The sequence below is a fragment of the Melospiza melodia genome, chromosome 2, assembly GCF_035770615.1.
Source record: "Melospiza melodia melodia isolate bMelMel2 chromosome 2, bMelMel2.pri, whole genome shotgun sequence".
Classification (NCBI taxonomy): Eukaryota; Metazoa; Chordata; class Aves; order Passeriformes; family Passerellidae; genus Melospiza; species Melospiza melodia.
This window is the reverse complement of record NC_086195.1, coordinates 84384176-84407368: the sequence shown is the minus strand read 5'-3', so window position 1 is coordinate 84407368 and position 23193 is coordinate 84384176. Positions and strand designations below refer to the sequence as shown.

The window sequence follows — 23193 nt, the reverse complement described above, 5'->3', positions numbered from 1 at the left end:
ACACAGCGCTCCTTCCACTGCCATACTCTTGGTATGCTTGTTTCTAGATGGTTTTGCACTCTGATAACCACAAAATATAAAGAGATTTCTGCCCAAATTCTTAATCATTAACAAAATAACCAAAGGAACAGAAAAATATCCAGTTTGTTTAAAATCACAAGTATACTCTGGCTTTTAGTTTCTCATTTTGCTCAGAGTGGCAAGCTAAACAGGTTCCTTTTAAAATCACTAACTACCACAGGTGTCTCCTGCAAAACACTAAGCCTGGTCTACATGTGGGTATGTATAGAGGTAACAACTCTAAAAAAGCAAGTACAAAAGTAACTATATAAGCATATATCATGAAAAAAAACTACAAACAAAAATTTGAAGAAATCTAGGAAATAGGTTTGGGGCAAGAACAGCAGCTAACAACTTGCATAAAGCTTTCCTGTGAAACATACAGCAAATCTGTACAAAATATTGGTGCCCAGAAAGAAATCTTAATAAGAATTACTTTAGATAAGCTGTACCTGATTCACTGCAGTGTGTCTTAAATATTTCAAAGAAAGTTAGTCTTTCCACCGGTTTGCAAGCCATTTTCTTATCCATTAAATTACCGGAACAGTTGAAAAGCCTGAGAAGAAATAAAACACTTTCATACACTGCTGTTTGAATATCTTAGGCTGGCTTTCCTGCATTTTGTGGTGTGCCACAGCCCTGTTTGTTTTGCTTTGACTGTGATGTGAGCATTCACACACCACAGTGATGAATATGGTGGGAAAACAACAGACAAGAGCACAGGGAATTGTACCAGAGATAATGAAAACACTCAGCAAACACACGTCACAATCGAATAGGCAGAACATTTCTGAGGTATTTTAAACACAAATCAAAACCCCACACTCACTACACTATATTAGGATGGAATATGTACTATCACATATATACTCCTACAACCATTACAACTTACATGTCAAGAATTTGATTCAAAGTTGCTTTCAGGTGGAGCAGACACCGCCAGCTTCACAGTTCCATTTAAAATACATGTACAATAAGCCCATAGTGAGACTTCACCGTCTAACACATCTATGCCTTCCACTGTAAACCCCGTTTCCCACATGATGGCCGTGTTACGCACGCTGCCTTACCAAAACCGTGGGGAAACGGGCGCTTTAGAAGAGGGTACGGGCTGCATTAAGACAGAACACCGAGGAACTTAACACTGCCTCAGAAGTACATTTTTAAAAGTGCGGTTTGACCAGCCCGCGCTGCTCTCCGTGAGGGGAAGCTCCTCCCGGGCAATGACCGTGCACGGAGCGCGGCCTGCGCAGCCCCGCCGGGTCACCGCGGGGTCACCGGGGACGGGCCCAACCCCCCCTTCCCCTCACCGAGTCACACCCGGTGACTGCGGACCCCGGCGGGCTGTGAGGAGAGGGAGGGAGGCCCGAGGGGCGGCAGTGACACCCCCAAAACACAGCGCAGTCCCGGGGCAGGGCCGAGGCACACGCGGGGCCGTTACCTGCCGGCGGCGCCTCGGGCGGGCCGGCGGCCGCAGCATCGCCTCACGCAGGGCAGCGGGGCGGGCAGGGCGGGCAGGGAAGGCGGCGGGCGAGGAGGGGGCAGCGCAGACCCCCAGCCCGGCCGCCCCGTTCGAAGCTTGGCGCCAACGTAGCGCCGCGCCTGCGCAGCGAGAGCATCCGCCGCTCCCGCCCTCCGCGGCTGCCACCTCCCGGCAAGGAGGCGGCGGAGCGGCCCCGCCTCGGCCTGCCCCGCTCGGGGCCCGGCATTGCGGCCGGCGACACATGGTGCCCGCCGTAAGGGCTGTCCCGCCGTGGCTGGCTCCGCACAGAGCAGAAAGGGTGCGTGCCCTGAGGCGGGATGGCCGCCAGCAGCGTGGCGTGTAGGGGCGAGGGGAGGAGGTACTGCATCCACGGCTGGCATGGCCCGCGTTGCTGGGCAACAGCAGCCAACACCCAGCCCTCGGGAAAAGGCTCTGGAAGGCTCCCAGCGGCAGCGCCGTGGGCAAGCGAACTGTGCAAGCCCCAGACTCTGCTTCTCAGGGGGCTTTTTAGGCCTTGACACATGAAATGGTTGTGGACATTCCAATAAAGAGAATGTTACTATCCTCCACATACATGTCCATTCCCGCTTTGTCTCTTCATTAAATTCTTGGCTTTGGCGATGGAACAACTTCCAAGATGTGTGGAACACTCTCTCCACCACCAACTTTGAGTTTACAATCTTCATTGTAGTGGGATGTTCATCTATTCCTGTGCCATAAAGGGGTTTCTTGCTACCTCTCCACAGCAGTCCTTATGTTGCAGTTTTATCACATCACCTGCTTAGTCATCTGCCACTTTCATCAGTTTCTTGTCCTACAATAATTTTCCATATACCTTGTCCTTTGAAGGAACTTAAACTTCTAACCCTGCAGTGTTCTGGGAAGCTGCAGTAACTTTCTTCCCAAAGCGTTTTAGAGGAACTCAAACTGCTGATTTAAATGACGGCATGTAGTTTCCAGTTTGATTTCTATCCCCATTCCTAAAGCACCTTAAAAACTTCCTTTTTTTGCAGCTGCACTGCAATCATTAAGTTTTAACTTGGCTATATCAATACCCTATTTTTGCTTTGATACCGACAGTGCTTTGAAAACCCAAGCAACATGTGGAGTCTTGAGACATTTTTCTTTTAATTATGATGAATGTGTTTCCTGCATCTTAATCTCTTTGTGCCCTGTAAAAATGCTGTTTCTTACTCATTTATCTCAGACCCTTGAAAGTGTCAGATACACTGTGAAGGTTTAAAGACATCATCCCTATCAGGTCTTCTCCAGTGTCTCTCTTGCTGGCCCGGTGAATTTTATAAAGCAACACATTTATAATGATGGTAAGGAGTCATACAAAGAAAGGATTTCACATCACTGCAGTTCCAGGGATTTAAGGGTTACATACACAGTTTGGATGATTTAATCACATTATTCTAAATGTATTGCCTTAAAATTGGACTAAAGAGATGTAATTATGAAAGAAGGAAGAAGATTAGACTAATATGCACATGCTTTTATTACTTGCTTGTATTATTAACACTTATTTCATATACAGATACTAAGCCACTGCTTTCCCTTACTTCAGTTTGTCTACAGGAGTATATTCCATCTTTTCCTAAAGCGGTTCAGTTGATAGAAAAAGTTCCAGGTAGATAATCCCCAAGTAATGGAAGAATGGGGATGCTCTGACCTTTTAATACGGGTAAAAACTTCATTTCAGAGATGTAATTGCCTGAATTCTTTGCTCAGCTCTCCAGGGAACACCCAGTTTATCAGGACTTTGTTAGTTTCCCAAAGCCCCTTTTCCTTCTTTTAAGACCATGAGCAGAAGGAACTGTGAGCAAGCAGGCTTCTCCTCGCTATGCAGGCCTTGGTTTTCCCACCTGTGGCTGAATGACATCTTTCCATCATTAGAGTCTGGCAGAGAAGGAAGGCAGGCCGGCCTTCCCTGGCCATCAGCCCCCCTCCCTCCCTCAGCTGCCGCCACTTTCCCCATCAACTAGCAATCATCAGCTCCCCAGGTCAGATAAAAGCAGGGCAGGGACACAGGCAGGGCTAACCCTTTAGGGGCGATAACCATGGACAGCTTCGTCTGTTCTCCCATCAGCCCCTACCCGAACCTGAGGAGCCGCCCCGCGCTCGGCCGCGGCTGGGACAGTGCGGCCAAGCAGCCCAGCTGGAAGCAGAGCAAGAGCGGCAGCATCAGCCCTTTCCTCGGGGGCCCCTTCTCGCCGCTGCCCTCCGACTACCTGGACAGCTACCGGCGGGCGCAGCTTCAGGCGCTGCTGTCGCAGGTGGGCCCCGCGCTGGCGCCGCGGCCGCGCTGGGCCAGCACGAAGGAGGCGGCGGTGCAGGTGAGCCTGCGGGCCGACGTGGCCGTGCAGTGCTCGCTGGGGCCGCGCACGCTGCCGCCCGCCCGCGCCTTCAGCCCCGCCGGCCTGCGCGCCCCGGGCCGCCTCGCCCTCTACTCATCCGCGCCCGACCGCCGCCTCTTCGCGCCGCCCGCCGCCGCCCCGCTCCCGGAGAAGGCAGCGCCGGCAAAGGAGACCCCGAGGGCGGACGGCGGCGAGGAGCAGCAGGAGCGCCCGGCGGGGGCCGCGCTGCCGCCGCGCCAGGAGCCGGTGGGGACGCGGCGGGAGGAGACCGCGGCTGCCAAGCAGAGAGTTGCATTCCAGGTGCGCCGGGGGGCGAACCTCGAGCAGGGAGGCCAGAAGCCACCTCATGAGCAGCGCGGTGGGCCCTGTCCTGTCCCGGGCTGGCTCTGCCGTACCTAGAGCAGAAGAGCCCCCCGCCTGTGAAAACCCACAAGTGTAGATCAAAGCATGGCAGAGTGCTTTGGGTTGGAAGGGAGCTTTAAGGTCATCCAGTTGCAACCTCCCTTCCATGGGCAGGGATGCCACCCACTAGACCCTGTTGCTCAGAGCCCCATTCAGTACAGCTTCAAATATTTCCCATATGGCTTCCTGGACAGTATTTTTCAGTGTCTCACCATCCTTGGGGAGTAGTATTGAGGGAGCTGGGCTGGGTGCTCTTGGGCTGCTGGAAGATGCTCAGTGAACTCTGTCTCTGCAGTTCTTGGAGCAGAAGTATGGCTATTTCCACTGCAAAGACTGCAAGATCAGATGGGAGAGTGCTTACGTGTGGTGCATTTCTGGAAGCAACAAGGTAGTTAATCTCTTTTCTCCTGAGACTTGTAAGAATGGCATAACATCTCTGACAAATCAGATGTTTTGGCACAAACTTGGGTACCTGTATACAACACCTTGAATAAGTCTCTCTACTAACAGAACTTGCATTTTTTTCAGGTGTACTTCAAGCAGCTCTGCCGCAAATGCCAAAAAGGCTTCAATCCCTATCGAGTGGAAACAATCCAGTGCCAGGTAAGTTAACTGTACTCCATTAAGACTGTCAGATGTTAAATACACTAATTCTATTAAGTCTGATATTGACTTTATCTGGAAGAAAACTTGACTTCATCAAATTACTAGGAAATGTTATTTAGGAAATGGGTATTGGGGTAGGCCCCCTCCTCTCATGGATGGCTTATCCAAACAGTTTTCATATAGCATTATGGCTTGCTACATTTATGGTGTTTCTAAGTGAGAAAGCTTTCACACCTTAAATCCACAGGGTTTTTACAAGAGTTAAGTTCTTAAGTATATCAGCCCCAGTGTGTTGCTGTTATTAAGGAAAACCAAATGTTAGACTAACATGAAGTGCATCCTCTCTGATCTACTACTACTAACATGTCTTTGTTTCTTAAGATCTGTTCCAAGACTCGTTGCTCTTGCCCTCAGAGGAAGAGACATATTGATCTCAAGAGACCTCATCGCCAAGAGCTCTGTGGCCGCTGCAAAGGCAAAAGGCTGTCCTGTGATAGCACTTACAGCTTCAAATACGTTGTCTGATCCAAGTGCCCTCTTCTGTTTTGTGCTTTGCACTTTGTCTTTTGTAATATTTTGACTTAAGGCTTTTGACCTGGCATTGGATAATGGATGAAGACTTCAGTATTATTGTAAAATATAATAACTTAAAGTATGTAATTTCACTGAATATATGCTGTAAATAAAGTTCAAAAACAAAAAGTTTGCACTAGTTTCATATCCCTTAGTTTCAGCCTCCTTGGTTGAAAGAGGAAAGTATATCTGTAAGGAAGTAACCCATTTGATTTCCTAAAGATAGGAGACTTTGTTTTGAAGTCTTCAGGGAATGCTAAGATTCAGGCTACAATAGCAAGTTTTTCCTTCAGTCACTCAAACTGAACTAGGGTGGAAGATGCAAATGTTCTGGAGCATAAAGTCTGGTGTAAATGCAAATGTGTCTTCCCCCTGCCTCTGTCAAATGTATATATAAAAACCACAGCTGCTTGGTAATCCAAGACTATCTACCAGAACAGGACTATGGCTGTAAAGTAGGTGGGGAAAGGGTGTAAGCTGCCCATGTTCACAATGAGGAGGGAAAAAAAACCTTTTGATGGCAGTATCTGTGCCAGTGTAAAAAGCACTCTTTAGGGTAGAAGGAAGTTCAGAGGCTTTCATAGTCAGCAGAACACCAATGAAACTATATTTGCTGTAGTAGTCTTCTATGCTGAGTTGTGAGGATTTTTTGTCAGGCTGTACTTACATTTCTCACTCTTTTCAATGAATGGTTTCAGCATAAACCAGGAGCTGGGTGTTTTTTGGGGGGCTGCTGATCATGGATACCATGTACAACAGTACTGATTCAGACAAGAACACAATTTTCACAACAAGCACGTACCGTGTTGTGACTATATGCGACTTTTATACTTTAGTTAAATTGATGTACTGATTCAAAGTTACTTCACAAAAACAGTTAAGTGTATTTACAGTGTGAATAAGTTACATAGTTGACAGAATAAAAGTGTCTCAGATGTGCAACAGATTTACATGCATACATTTAACACTGGACAGCAGTTAAATGTAAGAAAAAACCCATATAGTCATGACTTTGTATATATACATTACAAATAAAATAAGACCTCTCTTTGAAGAAACTTAACATGAGAACTTGCATTTCACGTTAATATTTTTACTTTTTATACTCAAAATTTATATTAAATAAAAATATGCATGCTTAACAGTTCAAAAGATGGGACTTTCTCCTACAAAATGGCAAGTTAAATTAGGTCAACCATCCTTTAATAGTATAAATATATTCATAAAAGCAAACCTCTAGTAAAAAGCAGCCAAGGTCCTTAATAAAAAAAAAAAAAAAAAAAGGAAATCTATCAAGACCTTTCATGATCCATGGGGGGGCCTAAGAACAGACCTCTACAATATGATCCAGTACCTTCAGAGCCAGTAGCCTAGTAACATTAGGAAATGTACTTCATAGCAGCTCATTGTTTTAAGATACAGTAATCATATTCAAATTACAGTGTACATTAAATTATAGTCTGTTTACAGTTTGTTTCATTTACACAGGCTCTCAGCTTTTGACCAACAAGTTTGTGAGATTCCGTGGCCAGCTTCATTCTGCCCATCTTTCACTCAACTAAATAAGAAAAAAAAGGAAAAAATGTACAAGGTTTGTTTTTTAACAAAAAATACTATTTTGTGAAGGAAACATTGCACTTTTGCCAACCAAAAATTAATTTGCTATAAAGGAAGTATTGTTCAGTGTAGTAGGCTTTGGTATGCAATGAAAGTCACTTCTTCAGTAGTGAGTTGCAGTTGCTCAGTGAAATGCTAACTGGTTTTTGTGCAACACAGAACAAAGGATGTTGTCCCAGGTGCTTTATGCTACCTCTGTCCTTACAGTATTGCTATGTGTTTGAAGTTCAGCCCATCGCTTTTTAGAGGAAATCCTAAATGTAACAAGAGTGAGTACAGTTTGACCAAACCTTTGTAAGGCTGAGAAGACATCGAGCCACCTCACTCCCACAGGACAGCACTCCCAGCTTGAAAGGGGGCCCAAGGGTCCTGTCAGAGACTTGTGCCGGAAACGCTGGAGTCTGGAAGAAAAGTATTGATGACCCGGTAGCTCTGAGCCCTGCGGATCATGTCGCGGATCTCGATGTTCAGCTCCATTAACTTGGTGCAGATTTCAGTCAGGCTCTGGTTGGAGCCCACCAGTGCATAGGTGCCCGTCTGACCCAGGGTTTGGTGGCGGAAGTAAATATTCAGTAGTGTCTGGACTTCATCATCAGAGGTGCTTCCAAAGATATCATTGGGCCACAAAATCCTGCAATGAAACAGGAAAAGAGCAGGCATTTCATTATTAGCAGAGAGAGGAGCTATGTGACAGAGATCTCTAAAAGAAGAATGAACTTGCATGTGCTTATAAGCCTAAAGCAACTCACTGTTTTACACCACTCATATGTTACTTGTATTCTGGTATCAGGCACTGAGTACACATAAAAGTGCAATTTCCATTATCTAAAAAAATGGTTAAGAAAACTCATTCAAATAGATGTAAGTGAAACTGAGCTGAATGTTAGCTCATACCAATGACATGCACCTGTAAGGAATTAACTCAATACAGATTCTTAAGAGCCTCACAGGACTTTTGATCTACAGAATGTAATTAAACATCTTAATTATTGCAAGCATTTGTTTGATAGTTACTTGTGGCACACCTCTCCAAAAGCCAGTATCAATGCCCCTGTGTTCCTTGTTGAAACAGTAATTAATGATGCTGATCCTGGGCATGTCATTTTGTTAGGAAGATAATGGATGCATACTTTTCTATAAACATGAAAGTCTAATATGAACCATGTAGCAAAACTTGCCTGCATTCTCTTATTTGTCTGACGGCTTTAACAAGTTCATTGTTTTTCAAACACTCCAGCATGGACTGAATAGCTGCTTCAGTAGAGTTGAATGTGGGCTCAGATTCTGTTGTCAGAGGCTCAGCTGCAATTGCAGCAGTAGCATCCTTCAGATTTTTCTTCAGCTCACTCAGTTCTCTTGACATATTTAACAGCTGTTCCAAGGAGAAAAAGGAGAGATGGCTATTTTCATTCTCCATAAACCCCACATGGAGTAGGTACTTCAAGTTTGTCCTTACTACTACTTTGGATGTATACATTATGAAAAGGACATTTTCTGATCTCTGCACAATATAGAGAAAAAGCAAACTACAGGTTTTTTTTTTACCTTTGTGTATCCTTTAACATTATGCTGTAGTTTTGGCTTGCTAAAATGCAGGAGCATATCTAAACAAGCTTTTATTTTTCACCCTTGCTACTTTTTTCACATCCTAGTGGAAGAACTGAAGAAAGCATGTACTTCTCCTAGCAAGGTGTTGATATTTATTTACAAAACACATGCAGCATCTGACATGATTAACAGATGGACAAGAAATGTATAACCCTTTCTCAGGCTGAAAATTAAAATGGCATAAGATTCATAAATACTTAGTTAGTTAATAATTTCCAAGGATCTACTTTTTCATGCACCTACACGCTAAAAATAATCACTGTCACATGAACTGACAATGGAATTTCCTTCAAGTGATAGCTTGTGGATCCAGCAAAATATGCAAATGTCATAGTGAAATAGCTATTCTTTGTACAATTGTTTCCCGGTTCCATGGGCTGCATTATTTATAACAATTTAACAAAGTCTTAACTGTGAAATACACTTACAGAAATCAATTATAAGGAATACAAAATATTTTACAACTTATTTTTAAAACTTACTATACTGCTCTAGCAGTTGTAGATGCCTATTGTCCTGTCTTAAAAGTGAACAGCCTAGTCACAATGTGAGCCAGCCTTCACAACATACAACATATCCTTAAGATATAATAAATATTCAAACTCTTTTTACTCCGACAGCACATCTGATAAAACAATTCCTGTTTATAGGCCACATATAAACTACTAGAATATATTATAAAATACATGTAATTGCTTCAAATTTTATTTTACAAAGCAGAGTACAACAACTTCTCCTACCCAATAGTTTAAAATATATTCATTTTTCTCCTTACCAGGAGAAAAATACACAATAAGTTAAATGATAATCATTCAGCTTAAAGTGATAACCTCAAAGATATTTCAAAGTATTACATATTTTAAGCAACTGCTGAAAATAAGCTTAACTAACAGTACTGTTCTTGTGATTTTTTTTAAAATAAGATTCATAGATATATCTAAAAACAAAAAGATGTTTGGGTCAAAAGTGAGAGTGTGCCATGTCAAAATATTTAAAGAAAAAGGTTTGTTAACATTAATTACAGAATTAAAAAAACAGGACATTAAGGTATTTAGTTGATTATGTATGCCTGCAGATTTATAGTCAGTGTGAAATAGTGGGATTCTTATTGTTAAGTCCAGAGAAAGGAAAAATAAGAACATGAAAATAAAGTGGAATTTTCAGTATAGGACTTTGTAGTTTGTTACATACCTCTGGCATGGAACTCACTTCGTGCACTTGTCCAATAAGTTTACAGTAGGACTGAAAAAGCAACAGCAGCTGGAAGTGCAGTTTATATAATCTCTGACAGAGTTCCAATTGCTAAGGAAAGATTTGTAGGAGAAGAAATAATTAAAAAATATTAGTGAGTTTAGATAATTTTTGATAACTAACAAAACACAGTGAGATGTTTGTTGTCAAAAACATTATTTTACTGAAGTATGATCATATACTATTTCAGAAAATTAATGATTTTTCTTCTGCAGCTAAGTCATATATGACATTGAAAATAAAATTATGACAGCTAGGTCTCATGTAGCACATGTCAGCAGCAGCCTCAAAATATTCTGTTTTGGTTAGCTTCACTGTCTCCAGTTTGCAGCTGGAAAGCAGAAACAGAATACAGGGGAAGTGACTTCCCTGCATAGAACATCAAACTCCTGAATTTCAGATAAAGTCAAAGACCTCTTCTAAGGGATGGATATCTAAGACAGAAGCCATGAAATAGATGGTCAAAGCTCCTGCCTGCTCCTCTGAGGAGAGAGAAACAGAGGTGATAAATTCATCTAGGAGTGAGAAGGAGGAAATGCCAGCCCTGGATGTTAAAAAACTTTTCATGGATTTTCCACCATCTTAAAGAAACTATACAACAGATGGATGGAGTTTAAGGTGTAGGAGGGTATTTGGCTTCTATGAAGTATTGTCCCAGATTAAGTAGATACTGCTCTATGAATATTCACTTGTTTCTTCCAGTGTAAAGTGCAGCATGACATAAAAGATGTCAGACACATTGAAATCATGGGTGATGGGCACAGCTGCCAGAGAGGTCAAGTTAATATGCTTATAGTTCCTGGTATTCTTGTGTCTAACAGGAGGGCAGTCTTGTAGTTCCACAGCTGGATCATGGTGAAAAAGGGAGGAACATTCAATATTCAGTTGGTTATATAAAAAGTGAAAATCCTGCAAGTACAAGTGCTGACCTTGTACTGACCCTTTGGCAGGAAAGCCTTACAGACTTCCAACCGTATTCATTTGCCTACGGTATCAGACACCGTGACCAAGGGTGGGCTCAGTGATATTTCCATCTGTTTGGAGGAACTTAAGCAGAGTTTCATGCCAAAATTGGCAGGAAAGAAGAAGCTGTTCATGTTTGCTTCTTTAAAGCACTTCATACATGCTTAGTTACCAGCACATGCTGCAGCTCTTTGCTGAATTTGGGACTGTGCAAATGTCAGCACAAACACTAATAGAAAGTACGTTAAGTACATTATAAATGTTAATTTGACTGAAGTGTTTTATTTACATATGGTTCAACTTTTAAGTGCCACATTTTTTAATAATAAGCCAAAATTAGAACCACAGTTTAGTGTTGCAGTTCCCCAGATTTCTGTACCAGCCTCACAAGCTTGAGGGGCGAAGGTCAAAAGCAAATTTCATTTTTTTTCATCAGGGTGAGGTGAACACCAACTATCCATCAGAACAAACAGCCAAGGGCACTGCCAATATGAGGCAGAGCTAGTCTCCTTCTAAAGAGGGTTTGTGGGAGGATAGTGCCAAGCCAGAAGGGGTCAGCCTAGCAGGGTTTGTCCTGCTGAAGGCCAGGCACATGGGGCTGCTCACACCTCAGCACCAAGAGAGCAGCAGAGCTCAGCACTGTAAATTTGCCTGGTCTGAGCTCTGTGCCATTCTGGATCTGGTATCTGTGTCATTATGTTTAATGTCTATTATTGGAGGGCAGCACTGGAGTGCTCCTGTGCCAAATGGAAAGGAGGAATTTCAGCAAGGAGGAGGCCTTCAGCAAGTTTGCAGATGACAGAGAAGGAAGGGATGCCATCCAGGGAGACATGGACTTGAGAAGTGGGCCCATGAGAACCTAATGAGGTTCAACAAGCCCAAGTACAAGGGGCTGCACCTATGCTGGGGCAATGCCAGACATGAGGACAGACTGGGAGAGGAACTCATTGAAAGCAGCCCTGTGGAGTTCTCCTGGATGAAGAGCTGAACATGAGCTAGCAGTGTGTGTGCTCAGAGCCCAGATGGCAAACCACATCCTGGGCAGCATCAGGAGCACCTCTACTGTGAAGACAGGATGAGCGGGTTTAGCCTGGAGAAGAGAAAGCTTCTAGTACTGAGAGGGGCATATAAAAAACAGGGAGAGCAACTTTTTACAAAGGCAGATCATGGTAGGACAAGGGGCAATAGCTTTAAATAAAAAGAGGAGAGATTTAGATTAGATGTTAGGAAGAATTTCTTTATATGGAGGGTAGGAAGGCACTGGAACAGGTTTTCTAGAGAAGTTGTGGATGCCCTACCCCGGTAAGTGTTCAAGACCAGGCTGAATGAGGTTGTCAGCAACCTGGTCTAGTGAAAGCTGTCCCTGCCTATGGCAGGGGGATTGGAACTATATGATCTTTAAGGTGTTTTCCAACTCAAACCATTCTGTGATCCCACCAGACTGGATATGACAGCAAAGACTCACAAATGCAGAAAGAAGGCTCTGCAGATCTGTGGTAAGGAGCAGATGTGCTGGGGCAGAACTGACTTGTGGACATGTACAAAGCCTATCAGAACAAAAAGGCAGGGCATGAGGAACACTGCCAATGAAATAAACCTGCCCAGGGGCTGTTCTCTGTAACCAAGGGCACAGAGCACTGCCAAATCTGCCATCGTGTAGCTAACCATTCCCTTCCCAAAATAAAGACAGATTGTTTAGATACAGCCTCCTGGAGATGGCTTTGGCTCTGTCTTCTCTCAAACCATGCTCAGGCCTATCAGGGGCTGGCTGGTGGCCACTCAGGGAAGGTGCTGACTGCTCACCCGAGCAAGTGCCAGCCCAGGGACACTCGCTTCCTCCCTGGTCCTGTTCAGCTCCCAAGCAGGGACACAGCCTGAGCTTCCCCAGCAGGGATCAAATTCACTCTATTCAAATTTTGGAGACCTAGCAACACTACATAGCAGTTACATACACATATAGTTGGAGCTGTCAGGGAGTTAATAATTAATTGAAAACAAACATAGCATCATTAAAAAAAAAAAATCTCATGATAGCTTTTAACACTGGATTTTTTTTAGTCTTTGAAGAACAATAATTCAGTTTCACCCTTGTGGCTGTTAACCTGAATGAAAAAAAACTAAGGTCAAACTAATGGTTCTAGCTTGACTCAGTATTTAGTTACTGTATCAAGAAACTCAATTTTTGTTCTTCCTGAGTAAGTATTAGAAACCAATAGTGATGAAACTGTTCATCAACACATACACAAAAGCCATTTGAAATGCAACTTCCAACTATAAATTGTAGTTTTTCACTAGGAAAAATGGAAAATTATTAATTTTAAAATAACAACAAATGTTTCCTGACCCAGCATATTACATCCATTCAAAAGCTTGATTTGTAAAAATGTATGTAAATGACCATTTGAAACAGCATATGAAAGTGTCAAAATTTTGGCACAGTATTTTTTTATTTCACAAAACACATGTTAGTAAATTATTTTAGTCACCGGATTTAGAACCATGTCTTGTATAGGAAAATTATGACAAAAAAAGAAAACATGCTTATAAGTAAAACAGTAGACTTGGGGTGTATTAGTCCATCCACAGATGGACAAAAAATATCAAAGAACTTCAACTTACTGCAAGAGATTCCATTTGCTACACAGCAAGCATGGCACAGGAGAAAAGGAAAGGAAAGAAAGTATAGTGTCAGTGTAATGCATGCAATAGGAAGCACAGCCCATCTGTAATAGCATAATTTATCAGCAGTATTAGCAATGCTTGCCTCAACCTGATAATTGGTTGGAATATCACATTCAACATGCACAGCATTCTTAATAAAACCAAGCTTTAATTCTAATGATAAATTCCAGTCTAAATATCCTCAGTTAGAGCTTCAGATTTATTAGTTTAGATTTATCCTACCCAGCAGCTCAAGAACTTACAAAATAGTGTTAGAAAACTCTTAAATAATACTTTTATTTAAATTTGTCTTTTTCTTATTAAGAAAAGCTCATATTGCAAAGTACTAAAAAAATTAGGAATGATTTTCCAGTGATCTGAACTTTGCTATTTCTAAATATTTTCTTGTCTAAAATACTTCTATTTTTTTACAAATAGGTCTAATGAAATCGGCAGGATAAGTTTTATGGCTGCTGGGCTTATTACTTGGCACATTACAATGGAAATGTTTTGCATATAACTTTCAAGTTATGACTACCACAAAGAAAAAAAAATGTGTGGAAAATGCCAATTTTGTTTAACTACATGGCAATGCCACAAGTTGAGCCTTGTATCCCTTCCTCTCACCACTAATGATTCACTGGTTTATAATTCTGAAGCTATTAAAATGTCAGTGCAAGTCCTGTTCCAATAATAATAAAAATTCTAATTGACTTACATTAGCATTTCAAAGATTAGGGGACTAAGTGCTCTCTTTGAAACAGAAGTGTTCCTCTTTTCTTTGCTAAGAACATTTGCACTCTGTGTTCACTTAATGCAGCTTTTCTTATTTTACAAATATTACAATCTCATTACATTTTACATGGAGAGAGTCATCATGTAAATGCTGTAAGTTACAAACACAACCACATCTGCCCAGTTACAGCCTGATGTCAGTGCATATGCACACAGTGTTAATAAGCATATGGAATTCTTATTAAAATTATTTACCTGGCCATCAATACAAAGGCATAAACACAGAAATGTGAAATAATATTAACTTTGAGGAGCCTAACAGAGCATTTCAGTCTGTTTTCTTGACAGTGGCTTTACAATTAAGATATATATATGAAAAGTGTTGCTCCAAACCCTGCACTGCTTTTCTATAAAACCATGACAAATTAAGCTTTAAGTTCTTGTGAGGTTTAATTTTTTTTTTCCTTTAACATTACTTGAAGAGTTTCTTCTTGTATTTAGTACTCTTCAAATAAAAAACCTTTATAGCTTGGCTTCCATGCAGTTCACATAAATGAAGCTTTATAAAGCTAAATTCAAGATAAGAAGAAGACAAGAGCAGACAGATCACTGTGTTCCAGTAAACTCACAGGTGTGCTGGCTTGTGTTTTTTCAAATCTTGTTGTCTCTCTTAGGCTACTCTGAAGTTAAGCATGCCACCAAGTTTCACTTAGACTTTCAAAAATACTGGAATCCATATATAATTTCTAATTTGCCATGGAATTTACTTTAAAGAAGGGGGGAAGAGGGAGATGGAAGCAGCAAATAAGTGAATTCCATGGTCTTTTTTGCCAGAAAACACTGTCTCCTCTGTACTGCTTCCAAAACTAGAGCAAGCCAAAAAAAAAAGGGGGTGAGGAAGGGGTTTCACATTACATGAAAAACTTCCTTCTTCACTGGAAGAAAATATACTGGATACTGGATTTCTCTGAGCTACTGATGCTCAGCTCCATATTGCTCTCCAATATCATGATTGTAACTTCCTCCCTCTTTCACCATAAAATGAAAGATTCCTTGGAAGTTGAAAAGAGATTATTTACTGGCTTAAGTGATATTTCTTTTTTTCTGCAGCAGCAAGGCCCCAAGTGGAACAATCATAGCCTTCACATTTCCAATTTCTTGTTTAATTCTTAGAGTAAGGGAAGTGTTTTAGATTAGTGGATAGACACTACACAATCAGTGGTTTTGGCAGCTGAAAATTCCAAATGTTTAGAGTACTTGCAACATTTGCCAAATTTTTAAAGCAGCCAGTAAATGTAGCATGTAAGAAGGACACAATGGTATGTGCAGTTATCTTTTTTCTATAAATTGCCTCCTATGTCATTGAGATTCTGTTGCTCAAAGTAGCATCAAAGCTTACAAATCACATCCAAATAATGTAATTTGTTGCAATGATAAGGCAGGGCAAAGACATTCTGGCACATGAAGCTTTTACCCAATTTCAGAAAAGTTGCTAGCTCTAGCACCTGACCTAGACAATTTCTATTTCAAGCCCCTTTAATGTCAGAAGAAGCAATTTTTGCCTTTGCCCATTTTCAGTAATAGTAACAATAGTTAACAAATTATGTGCAATTATTTTGAAATAAGATCTGATTAGAGAAACTGTGCCAAATTAGTTACCAGCATCGGGAGGCATTTGTGATGCAAGTATTTGTAACAAGGCTGAATTTGGTCTCACATCTGTCTCATCTGTAAAGGGGTTTGTTTTCTCCTCAAGCTTTTTACCGGGTAAGGAGTCCTAAGAATCTAAGATCTCTGCCTTTTGTAGAGCAAGCTGTTGCTTTTTCCTCCTTACCATTAATTGTGAACCTTTTCCAGGAGTAGCCTGGTTTTGGGCTTGGCTAAACAATTTTTTTTTGACAGAAGTTTTCAGTAGGATTTCAGGCCCTAGACTAAACCTCAAGGAGTTCGAGTCTGGGCAGGTTCCCTTGTGACTACCACTGTAAGACAGACTTTCCCCCCTACAATTATTAGGTTCTTTAGCCTTTCATGTTGAGGGAGAAGTGGAGAGGAAAGATAAGAAAACAAATACTTGCCAGTCTAGGAGTAATTTTTCCTTGTCCCTTCCTAATTGCATTTCCTCAGTTTCCCTGGCCTTTTCCTCCCATTACACTTTCATTGCATAAACAGATTGTTCCTTTGGGAAAAGCTGCTTCAATTGAGGTGTATGAGTAGGGGAAGAAAAGAAATATGCATGTTCATCCTGTCAACTTCCAAGGAGTAATGCATTTTGGCCTGAATGAATAATGCTGGGGAGAAATGAGGGACTATAAGAAACCTTCTTTTCAGTCTGATAAGGAGTATAAATACCAACCCTGGCTTCACAAAACACACATTTAATTCCAAAACAGAGAACACCTAGTTAGAAACACCCACACAGGTCTAACATGGTATCTACTGACTTTTAGATGTGTTTAGGCCAGCAGATATGAGTTCAGGTTATTCCTTCTCCTTAGCATCATTTCTTTACTTTTTCAAAAAAGAAACAATGCAGTTGATCAGCAAGATGTGTCATTCTCCATCCCATTCTATGCATTTCCAAAAGAGAGATGAAGAGGAAAAATTAAGCTGTCTACAGCAAAGTATGTAACACCACAGTCTGAAGTCACTGTTCAGGGTGTCTGTACATCAGAGGGAATGGAATGCCGACACACATCCCAGTAGATCAGTATACTCCACCTCCCTCTTGTAGGAGAGGCAGAGGTCTGTGTTACAGGTGTCTTTTTGTGACTTCAGGATAGCTCCTTGCAGACCATCACAATTACAGAAGAGACAATATCTCATTTAAATGCACTGGAAAGTGACTAACTTGCGTGTGCCAGTGCTAGGTGGGGGAAGATTGAGCAATTTTCCCACCGCCTGTGATTGCAGCCAAAGCATTTATTCGAAAATCAGATTTGCTAATAAGGTCAAGGAAGCTAAAATGCAGGGGTGGCAAGGATTTGGGACTCTTGGAAAAAGACATAAAAACAAAAATCAAGGGAGTTCAAAGACAAGAAGACAAATACATAGAGATGGGAAAGAGAGGTTAAGATAAAGACAGAAGAAAATAAAGGGACCTGGAGGAGAAGACAGACAAACTGAAACCAACTTAAGATTAAAACAAGGTATGTGAAAAAATGGTTACAACAGGCTGTGTTCTGAATATGTAACAATTATCTTTTATAAATGAAAATACATGGGAAGAGGAAACATCACTTTTTTTTCTATATGCTGTTTGCTTGCTTCCCAATTTTGGCTAATTCAGTCCAGCCCCCTCTTCTTCCCATCCCTCCACTGTCTTTCTTCCAAAAGGAAACAGCCCAATGAAACAACACTCCGTAGCTCATTATATATCACCAAGATATCATCTCTTTCCTATACTTAGTATATCAAATAACAGTATTAACTGCTGATGGTATTGATATCTGAAAATATGATTCCTTAACTGGAATAAAGAAACATAAACAACAAATCAATATACATGTACATTGGGTTTGAAATTTTTGTTAAAAATTGATAAAGAGATATCTTTCCTTAGCTCTAAATACTTATCTGCAGCATAAATAATTTTGCTGGCCATTTTACAGTCATTGTTTTGTAACTACTGATCTAAGTGTATTTCAAACAGGCAATTTTTGCTGTTGGGCAGAAGGACAATGTAACAGATGAAGATAAAATGGGAGTAATATTGAAGGAGAGTACAGCAGGAATGATTTTCAGAGACACTGTGGAAAACTGCTGCTGCAATGTCTTTCTAAAAGGGAGAGCACAGGGTTAGGGTCAGCTCTGGTTCCTTGTCTAGAGTAGGGCAGCAGAAGTACCTCCTGTGAATACTTCCCATTTCCTGTGGCCAGGACTGAGGCAGCAACAATAGCTTCAAGCCTAAAGTGTGAAAACTGGATCGTGCCCAAGCCCAGCAGAGAATCAAGGAGGAAGTAGAGCAGGCTCTTGTGGGTTTAAGAACAAGGCATATCACACATATTTCACTTTATGGGAGAGAAATAATACTGGCCATTCATTACCTTCTCTTCGGAGTCCCCTGGCTGGCAAGTAATAACTCCATCTCGTGAGCCCCCAGCAAACGTTGCTTTGCAGTTTGCAAGCCACTATTTTCAGAAAGAAATGAAAGAAAATATTAATAAGATCTATGGTTTGATTCAAAGAAAGACAAGCTGTATTTTAGTTTCACAGCACATCATGTAAATAAGAATTTGCAATTGCATTTTTTTATTATCACAGACTATGACAATTTGCTTTGACTGTAATTTAAAAAGTGTAGTCTTGATTTCTACTAGTATTTCAATGGCATGAACTAAGAAAATTATTAATGAATAAATAGGAGAGAGACCAGGGATATTAAAGATACTGTTGTTTCTAATATTGAGGGATAAAATAGCTACTTTTTAGTTCTGGTTCATATGTCCAGTAAGAAACATTCAATGAATCCAGTATCTGAAACATGTTTTTCTACTGAATGTTAGTTTAAACAGATGTGAGTTTCCTGACATAGCCTAAATATACAGACAAGCCAAGAGCATAAATGAGCATACCGAAAGTGTTGCCTCTTTCCTGTTGTTGTATGTGTCCAGGTACTCCTGCAGCTCTAGAACACTGAACTTCAGCTTTTCAAGAAGGCCACAAGAGAGCAGCTGGAGAAATGAAATCAAAGGGTCTGTAAATGTCACTATAAAAGAATGGAAATACTGGTAGACAGTATAGGAAAGATATTGCAAAAGAATACCTAGATTTACATATACTAATACTGAAAAATATTTACATTTATGCAAAAATCTACATAATGAGGATACTGTACTGAAAAGTCAGACAGCAAAAGTTGCACTTATGATAACGTGGAATTGAAAGTGTGTTCTGTGTTTAATGACTTAGCAGAGTACTTCTCTAAAATGGAACAACACATAAAGCTTAACCAGTTTCTCTCCACAGCTCTCTGATGATGTAAGGCACAGCTCTTCCATGGTCACAGCAGTGGGCTCAAGACTACACTTGGCCAGTTTCTACCTCTAGACTTCACTGTGGGATGTCACACTGTCCTGATGCTGCTGGATAAACATGAGCCAGAATGAAGACAATGGGAAGGGCCATCTCATTAATTCCCTAATACATATTTTTATAGAATTATAGAATAATTGAGGTTGAAAAAGACTTCCAAGATCAAGTCTCAGAACCTTTGACAAATACCATCATGCCAACTAAACCATATCAAAAAGTACCACATCATCTTGTTTTTAAACACTTCCAAGGACAATGACTCTACTGCTTCCCTGGGCATCCTGTTCCAAAACTTAATACTGTTTCAGTAAAGGAACTTTTCCTAACACCTAACCTGAACCTCCTCTGGCACAATCTGATGTCATTCCCTCTTGTCCGGTTGCTGGTTGCCAGGGAGAAAAGGCTGCCCACCACCCTGGCTACACCCTCCTTTCAGGCAATTGTAGGGAGCAATAAGGTCTCCTCTGAGCCTCCTTTTCTGCAGGCAAAACACCCCCATCTCCCTCAGCTTCTCCTCACAGGACTTGTGCTCCAGACCCTTCCCCAGCTCCATTGCCCTTCTCTGGTCACACTCCAGCCCCTCAATGTCCTTCTTGCAGTGAAGGGCCCAGAACTGAGCACAGAATTTGAGGCATGGCCTCACCAGTGCCGAGTAGAGGGCACAATGCCTGCCCTGCTCCTGCTGGCCACACTACTGCTGACACAAGCCAGGATGCCATTGGCCTTCTTGGCCACCTGGGCACAGCAGGCTCATGTTCAGCCAGCATCATCCTCATATCACAGTTGACTCAAACGAAATCATTACTCATATTACCATCTTTCATGCTGAACTATGTAAAAAATAGCTGCTTCTTTTTCATTTATGGAGCCAACTAGGTCCAGCAGGCATCTGTTTTATGTTGGGGTTTGGCACACAGGTTCAACACATCATAACTATTCCATGGGTCTATCTATGATTTTATATTGCCCATCTGTCACTACTTACTTAATAAAATAATACAGAAAATGAATGGAAATATGGTTCCCAACAAGAGATATGTAAAATAGGAGGACAATTCCTTTTTGGCATATGTGTTCAGGAGTTGCTCAAAAGTTAAACAGCCAGTAAAATAACACACAGCAATGAAATATGTGCCTTTTGAAAGGAATATACTCACTGTTTCTGCATCTACAAAGAGGGTGGGACATTCTGAACATGATGTTAACATCTGAGAAGACCTCACAAACTTGGAGCCTATTCCTCTCAAGTTGTCTCCCAAGTAACTAGCTGCATCACAGGTTAGGAAGCAGAATCTTTTCTGAATATTCTGGAAAGCAAAATACAGTTTATTACATTATTTCCTCAAGTACGAGCTTCTTTCCTTTGTAAACAAATGGGATGGTTGTTTCTCTTTGCATAACAAAGTGCAAAGGAGACCATCTCCCCGTGGAGAGCTGAATGTCTGCTCTAGGATATTGACTAAGAGTTATTGTGCTGGAGACAGTGTACAGCTGGGCAGCTGTGAAACTAATTACAAAGTTCATCATAACCTACTACTGAAATACATTCTTTCCTGTAAAGACAAATCAATCTTTATAAGCCTTTTAACCACAGGTAGCTTTTTTTCTTGTCTCTATAGGGTTAACAGAGCTGATCAGCACATTACTTTTTCTGCCCATTCCGGGCATTGTTTTGTTAATATTCCTGTCAAGTGGCTAATCACATAATACAATGGACATACTAAGGCCAAACAGCAGCATGGAAAAATCAGAAAAAACCTTTTGTTTTCCCCTGTGGGAAGAACCTTTTTACTAAAACTTTACTGCTGCTTGGGAAGATTCCAGAAATACTGCACTGCATCCGGGAATTATTCTTCTCAGCAGATTTTTTTAATGTTTTGAGTCCTAACCCAGTCTAGTCTTCCAGAAACATTCTAGTGCTTTTCAGTTATTAATATATAAAGTGAATAATGAATAAAAATAATATAATAAACTTGCATTGACTGAAGCAATGATTTTGATAACTACCCATCAGTTTTCACTGCCCAAACATATCTCACTAAGGCCTAGTGCTCAGCAGTTAGGAACAATATGAGAATATTTTTAAAAATAAATGTTTGCAACATTTTTATATGATTAATTCCAAGTTACCTAAGGCATTTCTCTGAGGATTGTAGGTTAGGACCTGCACCATAAGTATGCCTTACTGGAGAGAAGCACTTCCCAAATGCCAGTGTGGATGATAGACATACAAGTATTGCCTGTTACTGCTGCTGCACTGATGCATGGGAGTTAAGTACCTAGAATCAGGTGAGTTGAATCCAGACTTTATTAATAATGGAAGTTGTTGGATTGAATGATTTTCTTTAACTGCTAAATAGGCCCTCACACTGTAGGCTATACACTACCAATGATTTCTAAAATGGACAGAGTTCCTGTACCAATCAATTTCATAACTACTTATTTGTGAATCTCTCTCCAAAGCATCTCAACTGCCCACCTGAGCACAGTTAGAACCAGGCAGACTGATACTGGTCTTGCTGTTTCCACCATCTTGCTTCCACACAGAAACAAAGTGCTACACACCTCACCCAGAACATGGTACAGATTCTCTGCTGCACTGAGTCTCTTAGAGGCAAGGGTTATCACTAATTACCACCAAACCAGATAAATTACTGTTTCTATAAGCAACTAACAGAATTATCTGAATCATAGGGGTTGGCAAAAACTGGAGATTTACTACTGTGATGCCTTCTGGAAAGAAAGATTCAGCCAAGTCTTCGTGAAACTGTTGCTAGTAACTCTCTTGGCAAAGCAAAGAGATCTAGATTTGATCTTAAACAACAGAAAAGACCTAGCTGAGAACAAAGAAGTGGAAGGAAATTTAAAATGATAGATTATGAAAGAGAATCCAAGATACACTGGTTGAAAAGGACCTCTGGAGAGCATCTGATAAAACCTTTAACTCCAAGTGGGACTATTGCTGACCCCAGATTGTGTCAGACTTGCTTTTAACTAGCTGAGTCTTAAAATCTCCAAGGTCAGAGCTTCCTTGAGGCTTTGAGTAACCTGTTTAGTTGTAGCAATGCCCTCCTGGGGAACAACAACTGAGTTTGTAAATCTGAGACAGTGAAGGAGACAGATTATAGAAAAAGTAACAGATATTCTTCCTCTACTCCTTTCCTTTTCAGCTATCCATAAAAGCAACAATCAATCTAAAGCTAAGATGATAATGGTCTCAAAGAGTGTTTTAAATTATTAAGAGTGAAACAGTGAGAGACTGTACTTTGCTATGTATAATACTTCACTAAATATATTTATTTTGTGATTACATGGACTAACAGTTCTATAAGAAATTCTCATCTCAGCTATGTCCTTCTGGGTACAAACTACAGGGGCTGAAATCTATCAAGCAAGGCCTGAATGCAGTATATATTTTATAAAATGGGATTACTGTGAATAGTAATGGCAGCTGTCAGCATATTGTGAATAAATATATAACGGCATATAGTCACTGTGCTTTGTGTCCATGTAAATATTAAAAAATATTCTCAGAAAGTTTTCTTCTTAACCTCAGATTTCCTCTCCTGGGAAGAGGACTTTACATAACAAAAGGGCTTGATTGTGGAAGGTACTTGCTAGATCTGAAATCTACTTGTTTTGCAGCTGTGTGGTCTGCTGAAAGACATTTAATTTGAGGGAATAAAAGAGGCAGCAGTAAAGATAATCCAGAGATCTCTGACTTCTGACTCATTTACAGGAAAAGTACTTCAATAATGTCAGGAATTTTAAACAAGTTTAGTGTGTTGTGGGCAAACATCCAAGATACCATTAACTTGACACTGGACTGAAATGTAGGTGCCC

General features: G+C 41.0%; 3 protein-coding genes across 13 annotated transcripts in view; 1 reads left to right on the top strand and 2 right to left on the bottom strand.

Moving 5' to 3' along the window:
• The window catches only part of BRCA2 (BRCA2 DNA repair associated), a 34087-nt gene extending 32569 nt beyond the window's left edge, over nt 1-1518 (bottom strand). For all 3 annotated transcript variants that reach the window (XM_063149134.1, XM_063149135.1, XM_063149136.1), the window contains exons 1-2: nt 1502-1518; nt 513-616 (exon numbers count right to left, since the gene is read on the bottom strand). In XM_063149134.1, coding sequence (XP_063005204.1) covers nt 513-591 — 79 coding nt within the window. In that variant the 5' untranslated portion in view covers nt 592-616; nt 1502-1518. The remainder of the gene's footprint in view (nt 1-512; nt 617-1501) is intronic.
• Nucleotides 1519-3606: 2088 nt separating this feature from the next.
• Nucleotides 3607-5518, top strand: ZAR1L (zygote arrest 1 like). The gene is made up of 4 exons (XM_063149133.1): nt 3607-4203; nt 4601-4693; nt 4834-4908; nt 5293-5518. The coding sequence occupies exons 1-4, from the start codon at nt 3607-3609 to the stop codon at nt 5434-5436; spliced, it is 909 nt and encodes a 302-aa protein (XP_063005203.1). The 3' UTR covers nt 5437-5518.
• Nucleotides 5519-6283: 765 nt separating this feature from the next.
• FRY (FRY microtubule binding protein) overlaps nt 6284-23193 on the bottom strand; it is a 224250-nt gene continuing 207340 nt past the window's right edge. For 8 of the 9 annotated variants that reach the window (XM_063149130.1, XM_063149128.1, XM_063149129.1 and 5 more), the window contains 7 exons: nt 20508-20657; nt 18891-18989; nt 18363-18446; nt 13543-13560; nt 9901-10011; nt 8280-8473; nt 6284-7732 (listed from right to left, as the gene is read on the bottom strand). In XM_063149130.1, the coding sequence (XP_063005200.1) occupies nt 7474-7732; nt 8280-8473; nt 9901-10011; nt 13543-13560; nt 18363-18446; nt 18891-18989; nt 20508-20657 (915 nt within the window). In that variant the 3' untranslated portion in view covers nt 6284-7473. The remainder of the gene's footprint in view (nt 7733-8279; nt 8474-9900; nt 10012-13542; nt 13561-18362; nt 18447-18890; nt 18990-20507; nt 20658-23193) is intronic. The other variant, XM_063149126.1, reaches the window with a different exon arrangement.